This window comes from Paroedura picta, chromosome 11 (genome assembly GCF_049243985.1).
Source record: "Paroedura picta isolate Pp20150507F chromosome 11, Ppicta_v3.0, whole genome shotgun sequence".
In the NCBI taxonomy this organism is placed as follows: Eukaryota; Metazoa; Chordata; class Lepidosauria; order Squamata; family Gekkonidae; genus Paroedura; species Paroedura picta.
The window spans coordinates 61,364,892-61,383,620 of NC_135379.1; the positions used below are offsets into that span (position 1 = coordinate 61,364,892).

Here is an 18,729-nt window from a genome sequence, read left to right on the forward strand (position 1 = left end):
TTCAGCAGTGGAATAAGCTGCCGAAGGAGGTGGTGAGCTCCCCCTCACTGGCAGTCATCAAGCAAAGGTTGGATACACACTTTTCTTGGATGCTTTAGGATGCTTTGGGCTGATCCTGCGTTGAGCAGGGGGTTGGACTAGATGGCCTGTATGGCCCCTTCCAACTCTATGATTCTACCCAACCCAGTGGGGCATCCTAGGTTCTCCCCTCCTGCATTCAGTCTTCTTAGTAGAGTCGTGAGCTCAGCTAGGCTGAAAATGAGTGCCTGTCCACAGTCACCTGGGAAGCTTCCTTGGCAGAGAGGGAATTTGAACCTGGGTCTCCCAGGTCCTAATTCAACGCTCTGTTCATTGTAGTCCAGGGGTAGTCAAACTGCGGCCCTCCAGATGTCCATGGACTACAATTCCAAGAAGCCCCAGCCAGCATTCGCTGACAGGGGCTCCTGGGAATTGTAGTCCATGGACATCTGGAGGGCCGCAGTTTGACTACCCCTGCTGTAGTCTAAATCTAACTCTGTTACTTATGGCTTGTTCAGTTTGTACGGGTGCAGATGGGCACTCTGGTGGGAGCAAAACAGGATTTAAATGGCTGCCAGCCCCTGGGGGCAGGGCAGGGTATAAATGTAAAAAGAAATACAGCTGACAGGTTCACCCATCTGATTTCAGACTTTTAAGCAGTCTGTTTTGCTTCCCCCCACTTCTAAACGGAGGGGAATGAAATCGATCCCTGAAATGGTTTGTGGCCATTCTAACTGGACAGCAGAGTGGGTGCTCCTGTCTGCTGGCAGTCATTTTAGTGGTGCCTTTTCTTCCCCTTCCTTGAAAGGTAGGGGAGCAAAATGGACCAGCCCAAATCAGACCGGTTCATTTCAGAGCTATGGGCTAGGCTCAGTTGGGATGTTTGGTTCATGAGAACCCCAGCCAGAGTTTTCCCGTTTGAGCTCATCCCCGTCGTGCAGGAGAATGCTGGTTGTGAAATAGAATGGATCTTCGGGGCTCACGGGCAGCACTGTGTCTTTGCAGGAGTTTGATTTCCACGTCCGGTGGCCTGGAGTGAAGCTTCTGACAGCACTGTTAAAACAGCAAGGCCCCCAAGTGCAGCAGGTCATCCTGGTCAGCCCCATGGGTATGTCTGGTTGCCTGGGGGTTGAGTCCATCATCCACAGGGGCTAATTTGATAGAGCTTAATTCAGTTCCTTGAGCGGTTGCTGTTTTAGCCAAGGAAGGGGAGGGCTGTGCAACTCTGGCCTTTGAGCCCATGTGCCACGAGAAGCCGTCTCAGTTCAAAAGAGGGCAGCAGAGCAAGATCCTTTTGGGAGTTTTGGGCAAGCAGGCCTGAGCTAGGGCAGGTGGTGGCCTTGGCTTTGTAGGCACTGCAATGGATCCTCTGCAATGGCTTTGTTTTCCAGGGGTCTCAAGGCTGATGGACTTGCTGGCAGATTCTAGAGAGGTTATACGGAATGATGTAAGTAGAGAATGGGGGCTTAACTGAGCTTTCAAGACCACTGATCACCCTCTTGCCAGCGAAACTGCTTTTGAACTGCAAAAAACATCCATTCCTTCCTCTGAAGCAGCCGTACTCTGAAGAGCTGCTTGTCGTACAAACTGCTTCCAGGGCATGGGCACAAACATTCCTGCGTGCCCCTTCTAGGACCTTAAGGCTGTGTTTATGGAGGTCAGACTCTTTAAAAAAGAAGGGCAAGTTCTTTAGAAGGCTTCAGAAAGGGCCTGAAACAAAATTTACACCGTCCTGTGGGCTGACCTGGTCCAGATGAGCGAAGCCCCTCCTCCCACATGCACGTGGCGTTTAAAGGAAGGGTCTCACGTGGGAGCTTGGTTGGTCATGTTGGTGTTTTGTTCCCTTCGCAGGGTGTCTTGCTACTTCAACAGCTGACAAAAAGCAATGCCGCTATCCAGAAAATAGTTGCTTTTGAAAATGCCTTTGAGAGATTGCTGGATATCATAACCGAGGAGGGAAACGGAGATGGAGGTGTGTTCTTGGAAAGGGGGTGGCCAGCGTGAGCCTGTGCTCTTTCAGAGGAGGGTTTGCTGGGGGTCCTGATGAGCGCTGGCTGTTGCTGTCCATCCTGCCGGCTGCAAGACCCTCTTGGGACAGGACTGAGTGCTGAAGGGGACTTAATAATACTTGCAACAAATTGGAGTGGTCTCTGAGAGGTCTAGGCACCCGAGCTCAAGAGAGAGCATATGTATTCTGTTACTACCAGAAGAAGTCACGGCTTACAGTTGCCCTGTGTATTCTGAATGCCAGTCTGCTCCTCAAGCGAGATGCTGCAAGAAAATGGGTTCCGTGAGGCACTCCCAGGTAGACGGGAATGCCATATCCCTCTGCATGGCTGCATTCATTCATTTTTTTTTCTTTCAGGCATAGTTGTGGAGGATTGTCTTCTTCTGTTACAAAACCTTTTAAAGAACAACAACTCAAATCAAACTTTCTTCAAGGAAGGCTCCTATATTCAGCGCATGAAGCCATGGTTTGAAGTGGGTGATGACAATGCTGGGTGGTCAGCCCAGAAGGTCACTAACCTTCATCTGATGCTTCAGGTGAGCCCTGCGGCCCCAGGAAGAAGGCCTGCCATGAATTTGGTAGCATTTTGTTGTAGACTTTTCAGCATCCTCGTGTGATCTTTGCCTCTGTTCCTTCTTCCTCTAGCTGGTTCGGGTCCTGGTATCCCCCACAAACCCCCCTGGTGCAGCAAGCAGTTGTCAAAAGGCCATGTTTCATTGTGGGCTGCTTCATCAGCTTTGTACAATCCTGATGGCCACTGGTGTTCCAGCGGATATCCTTACTGAGGTAGGGTATCGTCATCAGAAGGAAATATTTTTCTATGCTAGGCCATAGCGCCTGCTAAACTGACACAAGAATCGCTGCAGCAATGTTAAATCAGGATAGGAATGCAACCCAAGAGATGCACAGTCCCAGCCCCAGTTAAACTCTTCTGGACCTCCCTTTTACATAACTGTAGACATGTTTTTCAGTTATGTTGAAGCAGAAGTTAACTTTTAGCTTCATGCAAACTGAATCGCCCAAACCTCATTCAGATTCCTGAACAGACCTTAACTTTGTTGAATATGAAGGGTGAAGTCTGTGAGAATTCCCTGTTTATTTCCTGTATTTCCTTCTTTGTTCCCAAACTAGCCTCATGGTGTCAGTTCATAAAGGCCCATCCATCAGTTCCCCCACACCTTGATAATTGGATACTTGTTTTGCAGACAAATGTGAATCGCTTGGATTAACATTGGTTGAGTTCGAGACTAATTCTAAGCAGGTCTTCTCAAAATGTCACTATGATCTATTCTGTGGGATTTGAATCATAAGAACTCTTTCTCCCAGGAAAGAGTTGTTATGAATGCGATGTCATTTCTTTCATTTGTAACCCTCTTTTCCCCACAGTGGGATACCAAAGCAGCTTCCATTGCTCTCTTCTGCTTTCAGAGGCCATCTCGGTGAGGTCCATCTGTAGTGGCTCACATCAGAGAATGAGCATATCTGAACCAGCCCATAAGAAGAGAGTTGTGTCCGCCTGTTAAGAGTACTGGCCTTTGAATCAGCCTGTACTTGCTCTGCCTCGCCTGTGAATGGCCGAGCTCATTTCCTTCTGAGCTGTGCCCTCTGTTTGCCTTTGTTCTTGGCCACTTTGCTTCTAATTGAGATTGTTCTTGGCCACTCAAACTTGCCTCGGAGAGATCTGGAATGTGAGCTCCCTTTTCCGTTTCTGCATAAAGCTCCACAAAGCTACAGGCTTGAAACTCTAACCCTTTTTTTTTTGTTTTGTTTTACTGCCTAGACCATCAACACTGTGTCGGAGGTCATCCGTGGGTGTCAAATGAACCAAGACTACTTTGCTTCTGTCAATGCCCCTTCAACTCCACCCAGGTACAGTGCTTGGTGCCACTGATGCTTTCCCTCCCCAGGACCAGACCCAAAGCTGCTTCCGAGATCACCCCCTCCTCTGCCTTTAGCCTCATCACTGCAGCCCTGTCAGGTAGGTCAGGCTGTGAAAGCAGAGCTCAGCCAGCAGGTTTCTGCGGCCCTGTGGGCATCTGTGCGGTTGGGCGCCCAGCGCCTAGTCAGCATCTCAGCAGTGTGTCCATTAGGTCATCCTGGTATGTGAGAAGCTGAATAGGAACAAAACAAAACTCTCCATGCCTCCAGCAGGCTTTGACACTACCTCCTTCTCAGTCTGTGGGTCAGTGCATCCCACTGTTTGCTTCAGCCGTCTACAGCGCTGGGATTTGGACAGGCTGGGGAGTCAGGGTTGCCTGGAGGCGTTCTTTAGCAGATCTGCCAAGCAGAGAGGGGCCGGCTGGGAAGCCATTCAGCTGGCAGTTGGCACAGGGGGGGAGGGAGTGCCTACTCTGGCTCTTGGCACTCCAGGAGGCCAGGAGCGCCGGGCATCTGATGGAGGTGCTGCTTGGAGCACGCACAAAGGTGAACAGAAGCAGGCAGTGAAGATCGTCTCTTGTCTTCTGGCCTGCTGTGTCCCTCGGCCACACCGGTCCCTTGCCTGTGCAATGCTCAGCAGGCTGTGCTGCTCCCCCTGTTCTGGACCTTCAGGGAACAATGTTCTCCTGCCTGGGGAAGGGCTGTACCCATCACGCTGCTCCTCTGCCGAATGGTTGTCACATGGGTTCCTGTCGCTGGCTGCTCACTCTTGGCACTCCAAGGAGGCGGGGGACGAGACTATTTATTTTAAAGATTCCTTTGATAGTCTCATTTATTCATCAGATGTTACACATGTAGTGTAGCCAGGAGCCCCTAGGATGGTCTGGCAGCTAGGGAAGAGTTGTTTAAAGGTGGTTTTCCATTGCTTGGTTCCATGTCATGACCCTGGTGCTTCTTAGAGGTCTCCCATCCAACTACAAGCCAGGGTCAACCATGCTTAGCTTCCCAGATTGGATGAGATCAAACTTGCCTCGGCTATCCAGGTCAGGGATTCCTGTGGTGCCTTGTCAAAACATTGAAACAGCGTTTAAAATAAAATCTATCTTCTATCTATCTATATAAAATAATTCAATAGAAACACCAGAATACAATAAAGCTCGTATTAGCTCCTGGATGTATGCCAAGCAAAACCTCTTCACCCACTGGTGGAAGACAGCAATAGAACTGGACTCATGACTCTCCGTGGGAGGGAGTGGCCAAATGTTGGTATTATGGCTAAGAAGGCTCCATCCTGGATTGTCCTTCTTCTGGCCCCAGGTTGAGGGTGGGGGGCTCCTGAAGCAGGGCCTCCCAGATGGCCAAAGAGGGTCAGGGGGGGCCTTAATTTTGCCTGGAGTGGAGCATTGTTAGGTGATACAGATTGATCTTTGCCATTAGGACTTATCTCAGATTCCATAAATGGAGCATTTGTCTTTTTAAAATCAGTTTATTGTCTTTTCTTTCTCTCCTGCCAGGCCTGCAATTGTTGTGTTGCTGATGTCCATGGTCAATGAGAGGCAGCCTTTTGTGTTGCGCTGCGCTGTGCTGTACTGTTTTCAGTGTTTCTTGTACAAGAACCAGAAGGGGCAAGGAGAAATTGTGTCCACACTACTACCTTCAACCATTGACGGTACAGAATACGCAGAGTCTCTGTGGCCTGTTGGTGGGACCATGGGAGGGCCCTCAGGAGTCGGATTTGGCTTGTGTAGACCCCCAGCTAGACACCTCTGTCAAGTCTCTGTATGTCAGAACATCCTGAGACAACCATTGTCACTTCCGCTGATGATGGAGAATGCTGTAGGAAAGCCCATGACAAAAGCCATGATGGGAAATCTCATCTGATTACTAGGTCATAGAAGGTGACTTGCCCAAGGTCACGCAGTAAGTTAAAAAGTGGAGGGAGATTTGTATCTGGGTCTCCAGAGCTGTGGCCACTGCACAAACAGCCACCCCACCAGGAAAAGGTCAAGCCCTTCCTTCAGCTTCAGTGGTTCTTCTGTGGCTGGAGGAAGGCTTCTTGTAGGATGGATGGATGGACGGACCCACCACAGCATTGCCTCTTTCTCAAGGTGCTCAGCAGATTTCACCACATGAGGAACTTCTTTCTGCTTTTTTTAATGAGTCAGTCCTTTAGCATCAGAATGACAGTGAGCACAGCACTGCTGCCCACCTTCCTTCTCTCTGCATTTTTCCAGTTGCCACCGCTGTCTGGTTTCTTCATAGTTGTGACTTTAAAAAATAAGGGTTTTTGAGCCAGACTACTGTCACCCGAGGATCACAGTGCCAGCTTCCCCCACCCTCCATTTGTGGTGGATGAGCCACCTCAGTACCCTGCTGGAAGTGAGGCTAAGTCTGCACAGGCATGAAATCACATGCCTGTGTTTTCCTCTGGATGAATGACTCTTGCTCTGAGATTCACCCAGTTATTTAGGTGCTTGAAACTACAAACTGTTTTTTAATTTTTTCCTATGAATAAGACTGCAGGAGAACAGTTCTGGGGGGGGGGGGGGTTTGCAGGTCTGCAGATGTAGCCAAGCTGTATGGAGTCTGTATGGAGAGCAGGAGTTGGAGGGCCTGGGCCCTTACCGGGGGGGGGGGAGGGGGGGAGACGGGACAGCTTTTCCAAACACGGCAGCATCACCGAATGGAGAGACGCTAGCCACAGCTGCATCATGTGCAACGGAAAGATGAAGTTAGATAACGCCTTGCAGTCAGCAAAAACGTGCCTGGGTATCGTACACAGTCACAGTAGGGTTATCAACCTGATTGGACATCAGCGTTACGATCGGTGTGGTACTATAATAGGTGTGATAAATGCACTTCCTGGCATTGCTGAAAGTTGTTGGCAACGACATTTGAAACGACTCTGTGCCATTCAACGTTGTGCCTCCTGTTACAGCCACTGGAAATTCAGTCTCAGCTGGTCAGCTGCTGTGTGGAGGGCTCTTCTCCACAGACTCTCTCTCCAACTGGTGCGCGGCTGTGGCGCTGGCCCACGCGCTGCAAGAAAACGCCCCTCTGAAAGAACAGCTGCTCCGGGTGCAGCTAGCCACCAGCCTGGGGAACCCGCCCGTCTCCTTGCTTCAGCAGTGCACCAACATCCTCTCCCAGGTACGGCATCTGTCACTCTTGTTGGCCACATGAGCTGGGGAGGTCGAGGTGTCCTCTCATCAAAAGGAGGCCACAGCTCACCCCATCAGCCTTTGCCCTGGCTGGTGTTCAGGAGGACCATGGGTGAATGGCGTGTGCGAATCTCTTGGCACGACTCAGCCTCTAGCAGTGCTTTTAGCTTAGCTTAGGTTTTAGGGTAGTCCAAGTCAGCAGGTAAATGTCTGGCTCAGCAGCCTTGGCAGCAGATTGGCTACCTGTCTGTGTCGTGGAAAGCTCCAGTAACATGCGGGGAGGGGGGGGGAAGGAATGGGGGTGGCTGCTCTCCTCAAGGGGCAGGACAAGAAACACATGCAAATATTTTCACTGAAGCACAATAAGGAATGGGTGTGTTTCCCTGTATACAGGAGTGTCTCTAAGCATTTTACTTCCGTTTGGGCAGCACAGCCATTAAGCAGCTGTGTGGCCCCATAGTACGGGGCGGGCTGCAGCAGCTCAGAGCACGTTAAGGACACTTAAATAACAATCGTCATCCACTACACAACAATCAAAGAAAAGAAGATAAAATGCACGGAGCAAGAAAATTTTAAAACCACTATAATCCACTTAGAGTGAGCTGCAAGATTGCCAGTGCTGTAGACTTGGGCAGGGGTAGTCAAACTGCGGCCCTCCAGATGTCCATGGACTACAATTCCCAGGAGCCCCTGCCAGCGAATGCGTAGGAATTGTAGTCCATGGACATCTGGAGGGCCGCAGTTTGACTACCCCTGGACTTGGGTGTGATCTCCTGTTTCCACACCAAAGCATACGTTCCGGGTCGTGACGAAGCTCCACCAGATCAGCCCCCAGAACTTAACCCTGTGCTGGACTAATACATACTGGTCCAGTAAAGTTCCCTTTGTAATTGTTAATGTATGATTCACAGGGCGATAAGATCGACAGACGGGTATGTATGGGTGCACCGAAAGTCACCACAGGGTCTTTCTGCCGTCTCCGCTTGCTGTGCTTGTTTCCAGAAATAACTGCCTTTTGAAGTTTCTTCCACCTAACCGTTTTTGTGCTGCTTGCTGCCAGGGTTGACTGTGACTCTTCGGACGCGTGTTTCTTCTGGGGTTCTTGGGGACTGTGGTGTGAGGCACTGCTGGGTCCTCATGGATGCTTTGCTTTCCACTGGAAGGGGGGGTGGCTTGCACAGCTTCTGGGTACTGTGTGGAATAGTCTTCCCTCCAACCCCCCCCTCCCCATGTGCATTCCTTGTCGCTTTTACTTGAATTGAACCCCCCCCCCCCCAAGCCGAGAGCCTGTTAAGCTCTTTGGTACCAGGCTGGGAACTGGAAGCCTGCCAGGCACCTGCGGGTTTCCCTAATGAGTTGCACAGAGTGAGAGTTGTCCTGGCCAAAGTTCCTTGCCATTACTTTGCATGGGGCAGTTTAACATTGAATTCCAATTCTCTAAGAGGAAAGAAGAGTGTTCCGGTGTGGAGAGAGATGGATTTGAACCAAGGAGGGCCTGGGTTTGGAGCTCACTGTGCTGACTTGGGGGGGCCAGTGAGTCTAAGTTCCCTCACAGAGACAAATCCACCCCCGTGTGCCTCTCTGATCGTCTTGGAGAAACAGGGGGGTATAAGCGCAAGGGACACACGCAGTTGTTCATGATCAGTGTGCGAGTAAAGACTCAGAGAAAGGAGTTCTCTGTTTCTTCAATTTACGAAGATGCCGTATTTACCCTTGGCCTTCCCAGCTTCCCTCTCCTCCCCTCAGATGCAAAGATTTTGTTTGGCTCTGTTTGGGCCTTTTGTTTGGTCTGCTGCTCATTGAGCAAGGTCTGTTTGCCTGGGTCTGACTGCAGGCCCCACCCTTTGCTTTTGCTGCTGGGAGGTGGGGATTGTGGGCCTCTGAAAGTGAGGTTCTGCCTAAGTAGAGGGGTTGGCACAAGCTGCAGAGTGAGAGTCAAAGGGCTCTTAGCCTGGGCACCACTCACCAGTTCTGAAGGGAGAACGACAGCAGGAGAGGTAGGGGCTATCCCTGGTCTTGCAGAGAGTGCCACATGGATGACTCCTCATCCACTGGGAGGAAATTGTGGGGGTGGGGGCTGTATTTGCTGCATGGAGCTCGTGTGAGGTTTCTACCAATTGTGACAGTAATGAGCTTTGACTTGGTACAAAGATCGGTGGTTTTGAAAAATGCAAGTAGACCTGATCAACACATTGCCAAGACTAAGAAGCAGTAGCAATGGACAGGCTCCCTCCTGTGCTGATGGCTCTTCTGCTGTTGTGGAGAGGGAGAGTCTTGAACTCAGGCGGTGACAGTCTGAGGAGGAAGGAAGGGAAACCCTTAGAAGGCCAATATCCTCTCATGCCGAAAATCTCCGTCAGGGGTTGGGGGCAGGTAAGGAATATAGCAGGTGGGGGTCTGGACTGCCTGCCTCCTGTGGAAGGATTCTAGCTGGGGAGGAGTCAGCTAGATATTGGCACCAGGGACATGGGGAAGGATAGCACAGTGGTCCTAGGGGGGAAACGTTTAGATTCTTAGGCAGGGCCTGAGAAGGAGGGAGCCTTCTCAGGTTTTCACGTGCAGGGCCAGCTAGGCAGGCACAGATCTCAAGGTGAAGATGAGAAAGTGGTGCTGGGAGGAAGGACTTCGATTGGTTAGGTGCTGGCAAACTTTCTGGGATAAGCCAACCCAATAGAATCCCAGAGGTGGAAGGGGCCATCTAGACCAACCCCCTGCTCGACTCAGGATCAGCCTAAAACAGGGGTGGTCAAACTGCGGCCCTCCAGATGTCCATGGACTACAATTCCCAGGAGCCCCCTGCCAGCGAATGCTGGCAGGGGCTCCTGGGAATTGTAGTCCATGGACATCTGGAGGGCCGCAGTTTGACTACCCCTGGCCTAAAGCATCCATGATCTGTATCTGTCCAGCCACTGTTTAAAGATGACCAGCGAGGTGGTACAAATCTGTACAAAAGAGACGGGCTTCATTGTGAAGCAGGCTGCTGGCAATTGATATCAAAAAGGTGGCAGAGCAGCTTTTAAACTAATTCGGGGTGGGGGAGGAGCTGTCAGGAGTTGGGACAAGGCAGGGTCACATGGATGGGAGTGCAATAGAACTTTGGGGTGGTGGCAGGAGGGCGAGTGAGGTCTGTGTGTGGCAACTAAGGGCCAAGAGAGGTGAGGGTGGCTGAAGAGGGAAACGAATTACAGGTGTCTTTATGCCAGTAATTAACATTAAAGGGAAATAAAAACCCAACTTGAAAAACAGGCAAGAACCAAAAAGGTTTGGGGATAAAACCAGTTATAGAAAAATGTAAACCATTTATTATTAGAGCTCAAATGTTTAAAAAAACATAATAGATTACCTGTTTGGCCCAGCTGTAGGAAGAAGGGGACACCTGTTTCTTCTCCCTTTATGGTTCCTTTGTTCAGACGCTGCTGGCATTGAAAGCAGCTGGGCTGAAGAGTGTGAATTGAGCCTTAACCATAGTCTGTGATGTCGTGAGATATATTTGGCTTTCGGATACACTTGGGCAATATTTGATCATCAAAACTGTGCATAAATGTCCTTATGCCTGCATACTGAAAACCCTTAAGCCACCGTGCAGAGAATGTTAAGAGTGTGGTTTATTATGCTTCATTTAATTTTCCTAGCCTGTGATGCTTGCATACTTAAAAGGAGTGGTCTGATTTCCTATACCCTAAAACTGCCCAGAGCTGTAGTGAAGGGTTCTATAAAAATCTGAATAAATAGATATCAGGCAGTGCCAGCTTCAGTATTATTTGGGCCTGATCTGCTGTATTGATGCTTTAGGTTTGTGCCTGACAGGGACTTTCCTTTTGGCTTCAGTGCAGCCCCTGAGGCTTTTGAGGGCTGGAGAAGCTCTGGAGCTGGCACACCTGCCTCCCTTTTCCCTCTTGGACTTTTGCCTTCTCCCTTTGATTCCTGGCTCCTGAGGTGACAGCAAACTTAATTCACTTTAAACAGAAGTTTGAAGCTCCCTGCTTCAAGAATGTGATTTAAAGGAACCTGTGCCTTCCACTTGAAATGGGAAGGGCACAGTGCTGCAGAGGGAAGAAGGGGGGAAACCTGCTTGGGAGATGGGGGCACAAGAGCCCAGGGGGATTCCCAGTCCTTCTTAATTTCTTAATCATGTTTAACCACGTTTATGTCTGCACTGAGATTGGACGATAACTTGAATTGTATATTTTTACTAACACGTATCTTGACTTCTTAATTAAAAGACTAATGGAGTTTTAACACTCAGTGATAACTTCTGTCATCATTTGAGAGATGTTTCAGATTAAACATGAAGGAAATGGAATATATGTCGATTCAGCCTTTTTTTCTTGCTTCAGGGAAGTAAAGTGCAGACAAGAGTTGGATTATTAATACTGCTGTGCACCTGGCTAAGCAACTGCCCCATCGCTGTGACACATTTTCTGCATAATTCTGCCAACGTTCCATTTGTATCCTTTAAAATTTGCAATTTCGACTTCTCCGTTAAGTTTGATTTAGAAGAAGAAGAGTTGAGGCTTATACCCTGCTTCTCACTGCCTAAAGGAGTCTCAAAGCAGCTGACAATCGCCTCCCTTTCCTCTCCCTACAGCAGACATCCTATCAAATAGGTGGGGCTGAGAGAGCTCTGATAGAACTGACTGGCCGAAGATCACCTAGCTGGCTGCATGTGGACGAGGAGTGGGGAATCAAACCTGGCTCTCCTGATTAGAATCATAGAGTTGGAAGGGACTTCATGGGTCATCTAGTCCAACCCCCTGCACTATGCAGGACACTCACATCCCTCTCACTCATCTACTGTCACCTGCCACCCCCTTGAGCCTTCACAGAATCAGCCTCTCTGTTAGATGGCTATCCAGCCTCTGTTTAAAAATCTCCAAAGATGGAGAACCCATCACCTCCCGAGTAAGCCTGTTCCACTGAGAAACCGCTGTGACTGTCAGGAACTTCTTCCGGATGTTTAGATGGAATTTCTTTTGAATGAATTTCATCCCATTCATTCTGTTCTGTCCCTCTGGGGCAAAAGAGAACAATTCTGCTCCATCCTTCATATGGCACCCTTTTCAATACTTGAAGATGGTTATCAGATCCCTCTCAGTCGTCTCCTCCTCCAAAGCTAGGCTAAACAGACCAAGCTCCCCCAACCTTTCTTCATATGACTTGGTCTCCAAACCCCTCACCATCTTTGTTGCCCTCCTCTGGACACGTTCCAGTTTGTCAACATCCCTATTCAACTGGAGTGCCCAAAACTGAACACAGGACTCCAAGTGAGGCCGAACCAGAGCAGAGTAAAGCGGTACCATCACCTCCCGTGATCTGGACACGATACTCCATTTGATACAGCCCCAAATCCCATTTGCCTTTTTAGCCACCGAATCACACTGCTGACTCATGTTCAATGTATGGTCTACCAGGACTCCTAGATGCTTTTTGCACATGCTACTGCCAAGACAAGTCTCCCCCATCCTATATTGGTGTATTTGGTTTTTCCTACCTAAATGCAAAACTTTACATTTGTCCCTATTGAACTTTATTTTATTCAATTTAGCCCACTTCTCAAGCCTATCAAGATAATCCTGTATTCTGTTGCTGTCTTCAGTTGTGTTTGCTACCCCTCCCAGTTTAGTATCGTCTGCAAATTTATTAAGTATCCCCTCTAATCCCTCATCCCAATCATTTATAAATAGGTTGGACAACATAGGCCCCAGGACAGATCCTTGGGGTACTCCACTGGTCACTCTTTTCCAAGAAGATGCTGAACCATTAACTGCCACCCTTAACCATTGCACCATGCTGGCTCTCTTTAGCGGCATTGATTGCTGGTAATCACAAAAGAAAAGACAGACCGAAGTGGCCGAGCAGCATAAGAATAATTGACCTTTGTCCTGTTTGTGAAGTTCCTGATGTCCTTAATGAAAGCTCTAGCTGACAGGGCAGATAGCAGAAAACCTTGGTGTGGAGGAACACGTGGTCCAGGGGCTCTGTGCCCTTTTGCTCGGGATCTCCATTTATTACAATGACAACTCACTTGAGAATTATCAAAAGTAAGTATATTGGAGGCAGTGCTGTGCCAGAGATCCCAGTCCTTGTACTACCAAGTAATGCCTGTTGAAGATGAGTCCACCTCTGTTCAGTTTCAGATCATCCGGTCTGCAAGTCACCCTAAGAACCAGTGATGACTAGGAAGGGGGAAGGGCTGAGCCAGGCCTAGGCCTTATGTTGTTTATCACAGACTGCTGTTTGGAGATCCAGTTAACTGCTGGTAAAGCATCCACTAGGACATCGGTTCTCAACCGCTTTTACCTGGCGACCCTGGCGGTGGCGGGGTTGGCTTGTGTGCGCACAGGCAGCAGGCTCATGCACGCAGGTGCACAGCACTCAGGTAGAATAGAGGCAGCCATTGCCAGGGCTCCTCCGCCGACGCCCACTGCCACTTGTGGCCGCCAGCACAAGCGGCCTGCCCCCTGCTGATTGCCGCCTCCGGGCACTGCTTGCAGCTGTTGCTGATTGCGGCGGCTGCCGTCCGCTGCCACTTGCAGCAGCCAATGCCCACCACCACCGCTGCTTGCAGCTGCTGCCCTGGCGACAACAAACCTAGGGACCCCCCAGAAGGGGTCAAATGGGGCCTCGACCCACAGGTTGAGAACCATTGGACTAGTACAACAGGCTGCCCTCTCCCCACAGAAAGGAAACGCTACTGCTGACTCTTACATGGGCTCATCGTTCCCCTTCTTCTTCTGCTCCCCCATGGCCGGCCCTGTGGGGCCCGGCTTTCCATCCCAAGCACCAGACTACTGCGGCCCTTGTGGCCATGCTCAAGAAGGCTCTGCCGAACTTGTTGGTGTCTGGGGGACAGCTGACCTTCCCCCTCCTCCTCCTCCTTTCTTCTCAGCCTCAGAGTCTGTGCTCTATAAAGTAGATTAATTTGCTGCCTAGGAATCCTCCTGAATGTGGGCAGTTTTCCGTCTCCCGGGGTAATTCTGGTGTTCCCTTTCCCTAGAGAGAAGCTAAAGCAATTGATAGAGAAAAGGATTGGCAAGGAGAACTTCATTGAGAAGCTGGGGTTCATTAGCAAACATGAACTCTATTCCCGAGCAGCTCAGAAGCCACAACCCAACTTTTCAAGCCCCGACTACATGATGTTTGATCATGAATTTACTAAGCTGGTAAAAGAACTGGAAGGTGAGTCCTCTCATTTTGCATCAGTTACGTTGTATAGATGGCTCCATTAACAAGTCGTGAACAAAATGTTGTTCACCAAGTTGGAGCCTGAATGAGACACAGGAGGTCAGGGCAGCTTTGTACATGGACTTGGATGCCAGAACCTGTCTTTCTTCTTCCCTGGTGCTCAGTGCCATGCTGCTGCTCTCCTCAGCTCTGTTCTCTCCGCACAACAACCCTGTCAGGTTGGTCAGGGTGAGAGGGGGGTGACAGTTGCCAGGTCACCTGGCAGGCCTCATGGCAAGGGCAGGGGCTGGTACCTGGGTCATCTGCCTGCTAGTCAGGTGCTCTGTGAAGCCCTGGATTGGGTGTGTTGTACAACCTGTTCAGGGCCTGCTGACAGCATGAGAGCAAAGGCCACGGAGCACACTCTCCTTGGCGTGGAAACTGTAGCAGACTCAGACTGCAGCTGGGTGGATCCTCACCATAGAGGGACACATCTACAGTCCTCCAGCAGCTGTTTTGGTTGCCGGATGAATTCCAGATCAAATGCAAGGTGTTGGTTTAACCCTTTAAGGCAGGGGTAGTCAAACTGCAGCCCTCCAGATGTCCATGGACTACCATTCCCAGGAGCCCCTGCCAGCATTCACTGGCAGGGGCTCCTGGGAATGGTAGTCCATGGACATCTGGAGGGCCGCAGTTTGACTACCCCTGCTTTAAGGCCTCATGCAGTCTGGTCCCTGCATATCTGCCTCCCCCAATATACCTCCAGATGAAATCTGAGATCTATGGGTGCAAGTATGCTGGTGGCCCCTGGCCCTAAATAAACAAATAAATGTCCGAAAACCGTAGAATTGCTGGTCTTATAACCAGCTAATTTTCAGTTACAAGAGAAAGTTTAAACGCACACACCAGTCCAGTGACTGAGCACTGTAATTCACAATTCCTGGGTTGTTTGAGCTCCCTGCTATCTGTGGGGAGGATTCGGGGGGCAGTGGTGGAGGGTATCACTTACCCCAGCCTGGCCCAATTGGCCTCAGAGCAGATGAGTCAAAGGAGCCAGAGCAGAAAGCTCCCTTATCCCCCCACCGCTATGAGGCCCTTCCTCTCGGGATGGAGTTTTGAATGGTATTTATTATTGGAGTTTTTAGATTCTGATTTTAACACAGTTACAAAAATATATATTGCATGCTGTATATTGAGTGACTTTCAACCAGGCTTTGGTATCACTTCCTCCAGCCCATCTGTCACATTAAGGATTTATTGAACAGTGAAGCAGCTGCTACATGTGCAAAGAATCTTTCTAAATGACCTTGAAAAGCTGCTACTTCTGGGCCAAGTTCATCAGTTTTATTGAATTAAAACATTTAATTGGTTTTTGGATAAATTGTTACTGTTGTTACGGTTTTCCTTAGTGGGGGCTCAAACCACTGTTTTGAGCAGTGCGTTTTGTGGAGTAGGGCAGGGAGCAAGAGGCTGAGTTTCTGGAGCCAAGGGGATGGTGGCCCCAAAGAGGGGTAAGGGAGATTAGGATCTGTGATTACTAGGTTGCAGTAGGGCTGTTGTTGTCATGAAGATATAATGGAGAATGTGGTCAGGGTGTATTTTTATTGAGTCTCCTTTTCTCCCTCTTGTGTTGTTTTGGGGTTGTGAATTGTTGACATGTTGGTTATATTAAACTTCTATTGTTTTGCTGCTTTCAACGTTCGATGTGTAACATTTTTTTTTATACTGCCTTGAGCACTTTTCTGCAGAGGCAGCCAATTGTATATTAATAAATATACAAAATAAAATTTGAAGGCTGGGGATTCAGCATTTCCAACCATGGCATACCCTTAAATTTTGTAATCTAAATGAGATGTCACATGCTCCTAAAATATTACTTATTGCCTAGTAAAATGAACAATTGATTTACAGGTGTTCTAACAAAGGCAATTTATAAGACTACTGAAGAGGATAAAAAGGAAGAAGAGGTGAAGAAGACGTTAGAACAACATGATAATATAGTGACACACTACAAAAGTGTCATTCGAATCCAGGTAAAGGGCACCTCTAGTTAGATTTTGGTTGCTTTAGGAACCAGAATGTTGCATGGTTGTGTTGGGGAAAAAATGTCACTGGGATAATCGAGGGTATTAATCGGTAGCTCAGTGCAGAATGGGTGGCTCCTCAGAGGAGTAGTCTTTCAAAATGTAATTGGACCCGGGGGGTTTTCATTTGTACACAAAACTGAAATAATCTTACTCGGTTATAAGACAGACTTGTTCATAGTGTATGCTGTGGATCGCTTGCACACATGAAGGTGCCACATGCTTGGCCACACTGTTGGTCCATCAAGATCAATCCTGTCCACTGAGGCCGGCAGCTGCTCTCCAGCACCTTCTGCCTGGTCCTTTCAACTAGTAGACAAGAAAGAAATTTTCAAGCTGGCGATGACAAAAACTTTATTCAAACAATAGAACGAGTTCCTAGGTATAAAACCTGGTTTTTGTATTTTACTTCATCAGTGAACTTATTTCTTAATTGGTTTTTTTCAGGGATACTAACAAAGTCTTCAACACACTACCTTATATCTCACATTTTAAACCATATAACTTGGGTCTATTAATATCAAAGGTCCATGAAGGTCCATAATTATATAATAAGATAGACCTTTGATATAGACCCAAGCTATATGGTTTAAAATAATAAAATCCTTATCCATCCATGGTTCCTGTATATATTTGTGAAACAGCCTGGGGGGTGGAACGTGTCCGGCTGTCCAAGTTGGAATAGGGCCAATCAGGGTGCAACCAGCAACCAATCAGGGTGCAGCCCCTGCAGCTCCTGCCCTCTGTCTCTGGACTCTAGCCTCTTTGCTCTCGGATGCACCTCAGTGCCTGGAGCCAGCAGCAGGTAAGAGGAGAGGGCCCCAGCCAAAGGGTCGTGGTGGAGCATCTGCTAATGAGGGCCTCTTGGCCTGCTAAGCAGGGCCTGCTAACGAGGGCCGCACGGCCTGCTAGGCTGGGCTTGCTAATGAGCGCCTCCTGCCTGCTGACTGCCTGCTAAGGAGCTCTGCCCTGGCCCTGCTAACAAGCTGGCCAGCCCCCGCCTGCCCCACTTGATCTGGCTGCAAGCTCTGGCCCAAAGCCACCTTAAGCTGCCTGCCCGGGGGCCAAGGGAGGGGACCATTTCAAGGCCCGTTCTTAGGAACGGGCTTTGAAGCTAGTATAAGGTATAAAATATAAGGTAGTGTGTTGAAGACTTTGTTAGCATCCCTGAAAGAAACCAATTAAGAAATAAGTTCACTGACGAAGTAAAATACAAAAACCAGGTTTTATACCTAGGAACTCGTTCTATTGTTTGAATAAAGTTTTTGCCATCGCCAGCTTGAAAATTTCTTTCTTGTCTACTCATTATTAGCTGATTGGGTTGTCACTGGTCCTTTCAATTGGCAATACTGACAGGGGTTGAACTGGGGACTTCCTGCATGCCCAGCATCTTCTTCCTTCCTTTCTTTTGCCTTTGACTTGTTTTCTAACTTGGTTATCCTGTTCTTTTATAATGCTGCTTAGATGTCTTATATTGTTCTTCCTGCATTGGTAAATGTTGTAATCCATTTTCAGTCACAGTGTGAAAGACAGACTGTAAACCAAGCCGGTGATGAAGAGCCGACTTGGTGTGCCTGGGCAAAACATTTGGCAAGAGAGCCTAAGAGAGACTGGAGGCAGAGAGTCTGAGGCATGCTGGGATCGTGCACGCCCTTGGTGTGGTCTTGCGTCTAAGCCAATGCCCTGTGACCCTGTCTGCTAAGAAGCATTTCTGGATTTTCAAGTAGCTGTCTAGGGGGGCTTGGTTCCTAAGCCCCAACTATTTTTTTTCCACTGCAAAGCAGAGGCAATTTTTTTAAAGAAAAAAAAAGTTGAACGCACAGTCATGATAACAAGCATTATTAAGTAAGTGTCTGCTTTGTTTTCAAGGATCAGGAGCTGGAAGAATTGAAGAAGCAAGTGGAATCTTTAAAAATGCAGAACGAACACCTGCAGACGACCGTTGCGCAGCAAGTGTCCCAAATCCAGCAACACAAGGACCAGTACAACTTGCTGAAAGTACAGCTAGGTATTGCCGTGAGCAGTATGCATTGCCCCTTGTGTGGACTCCATGGTGAGGTTCAGGTGGGGGCCACCCACAGGTCATAGGAGGACAAGCTGCACTTGGGAAATGGCAGCAGCAGCTCTGACCAGGGACCGGGCAGGTGCAAATGAATTCCGTCCAGTCTGGCTCCAGGCAGCCACTGGCCTTTCTGACATCATGGGGAAGCTTGGTAAAGAAATTCACTCCTCTCAGTTGGAGAGTATTAATCTCTTGGCAGAAGTGCCAATTGGCTGCCATAGCAACTGGTAGCATGGATTAGCTGGAAGCACCAAAGCAAACCTTCTGTGCTTAGCAGGTTGTCACCAGCTGTCTTTGCCATTCCTTTTTGGATTCTACTCCTGTGCTGTCATTTACTCCCAGTTATTTAGCACA

At 48.9% G+C, this 18,729-nt stretch overlaps 1 protein-coding gene across 3 annotated transcripts in view; it reads left to right on the forward strand.

Annotated features, from left to right (window-relative positions):
* USO1 (USO1 vesicle transport factor) overlaps positions 1 to 18,729 on the forward strand; it is a 44,925-nt gene that overhangs the window by 17,151 nt on the left and 9,045 nt on the right. For 2 of the 3 annotated variants that reach the window (XM_077304689.1, XM_077304691.1), the window contains exons 6-19: positions 1,024 to 1,126; positions 1,410 to 1,465; positions 1,870 to 1,990; positions 2,384 to 2,562; positions 2,672 to 2,812; positions 3,807 to 3,895; positions 5,419 to 5,573; positions 6,843 to 7,054; positions 7,977 to 7,997; positions 11,403 to 11,513; positions 12,988 to 13,106; positions 14,063 to 14,244; positions 16,141 to 16,262; positions 18,183 to 18,321. In XM_077304689.1, coding sequence (XP_077160804.1) covers positions 1,024 to 1,126; positions 1,410 to 1,465; positions 1,870 to 1,990; positions 2,384 to 2,562; positions 2,672 to 2,812; positions 3,807 to 3,895; positions 5,419 to 5,573; positions 6,843 to 7,054; positions 7,977 to 7,997; positions 11,403 to 11,513; positions 12,988 to 13,106; positions 14,063 to 14,244; positions 16,141 to 16,262; positions 18,183 to 18,321 — 1,750 coding nt within the window. The remainder of the gene's footprint in view (positions 1 to 1,023; positions 1,127 to 1,409; positions 1,466 to 1,869; positions 1,991 to 2,383; positions 2,563 to 2,671; positions 2,813 to 3,806; positions 3,896 to 5,418; positions 5,574 to 6,842; positions 7,055 to 7,976; positions 7,998 to 11,402; positions 11,514 to 12,987; positions 13,107 to 14,062; positions 14,245 to 16,140; positions 16,263 to 18,182; positions 18,322 to 18,729) is intronic. The other variant, XM_077304690.1, reaches the window with a different exon arrangement.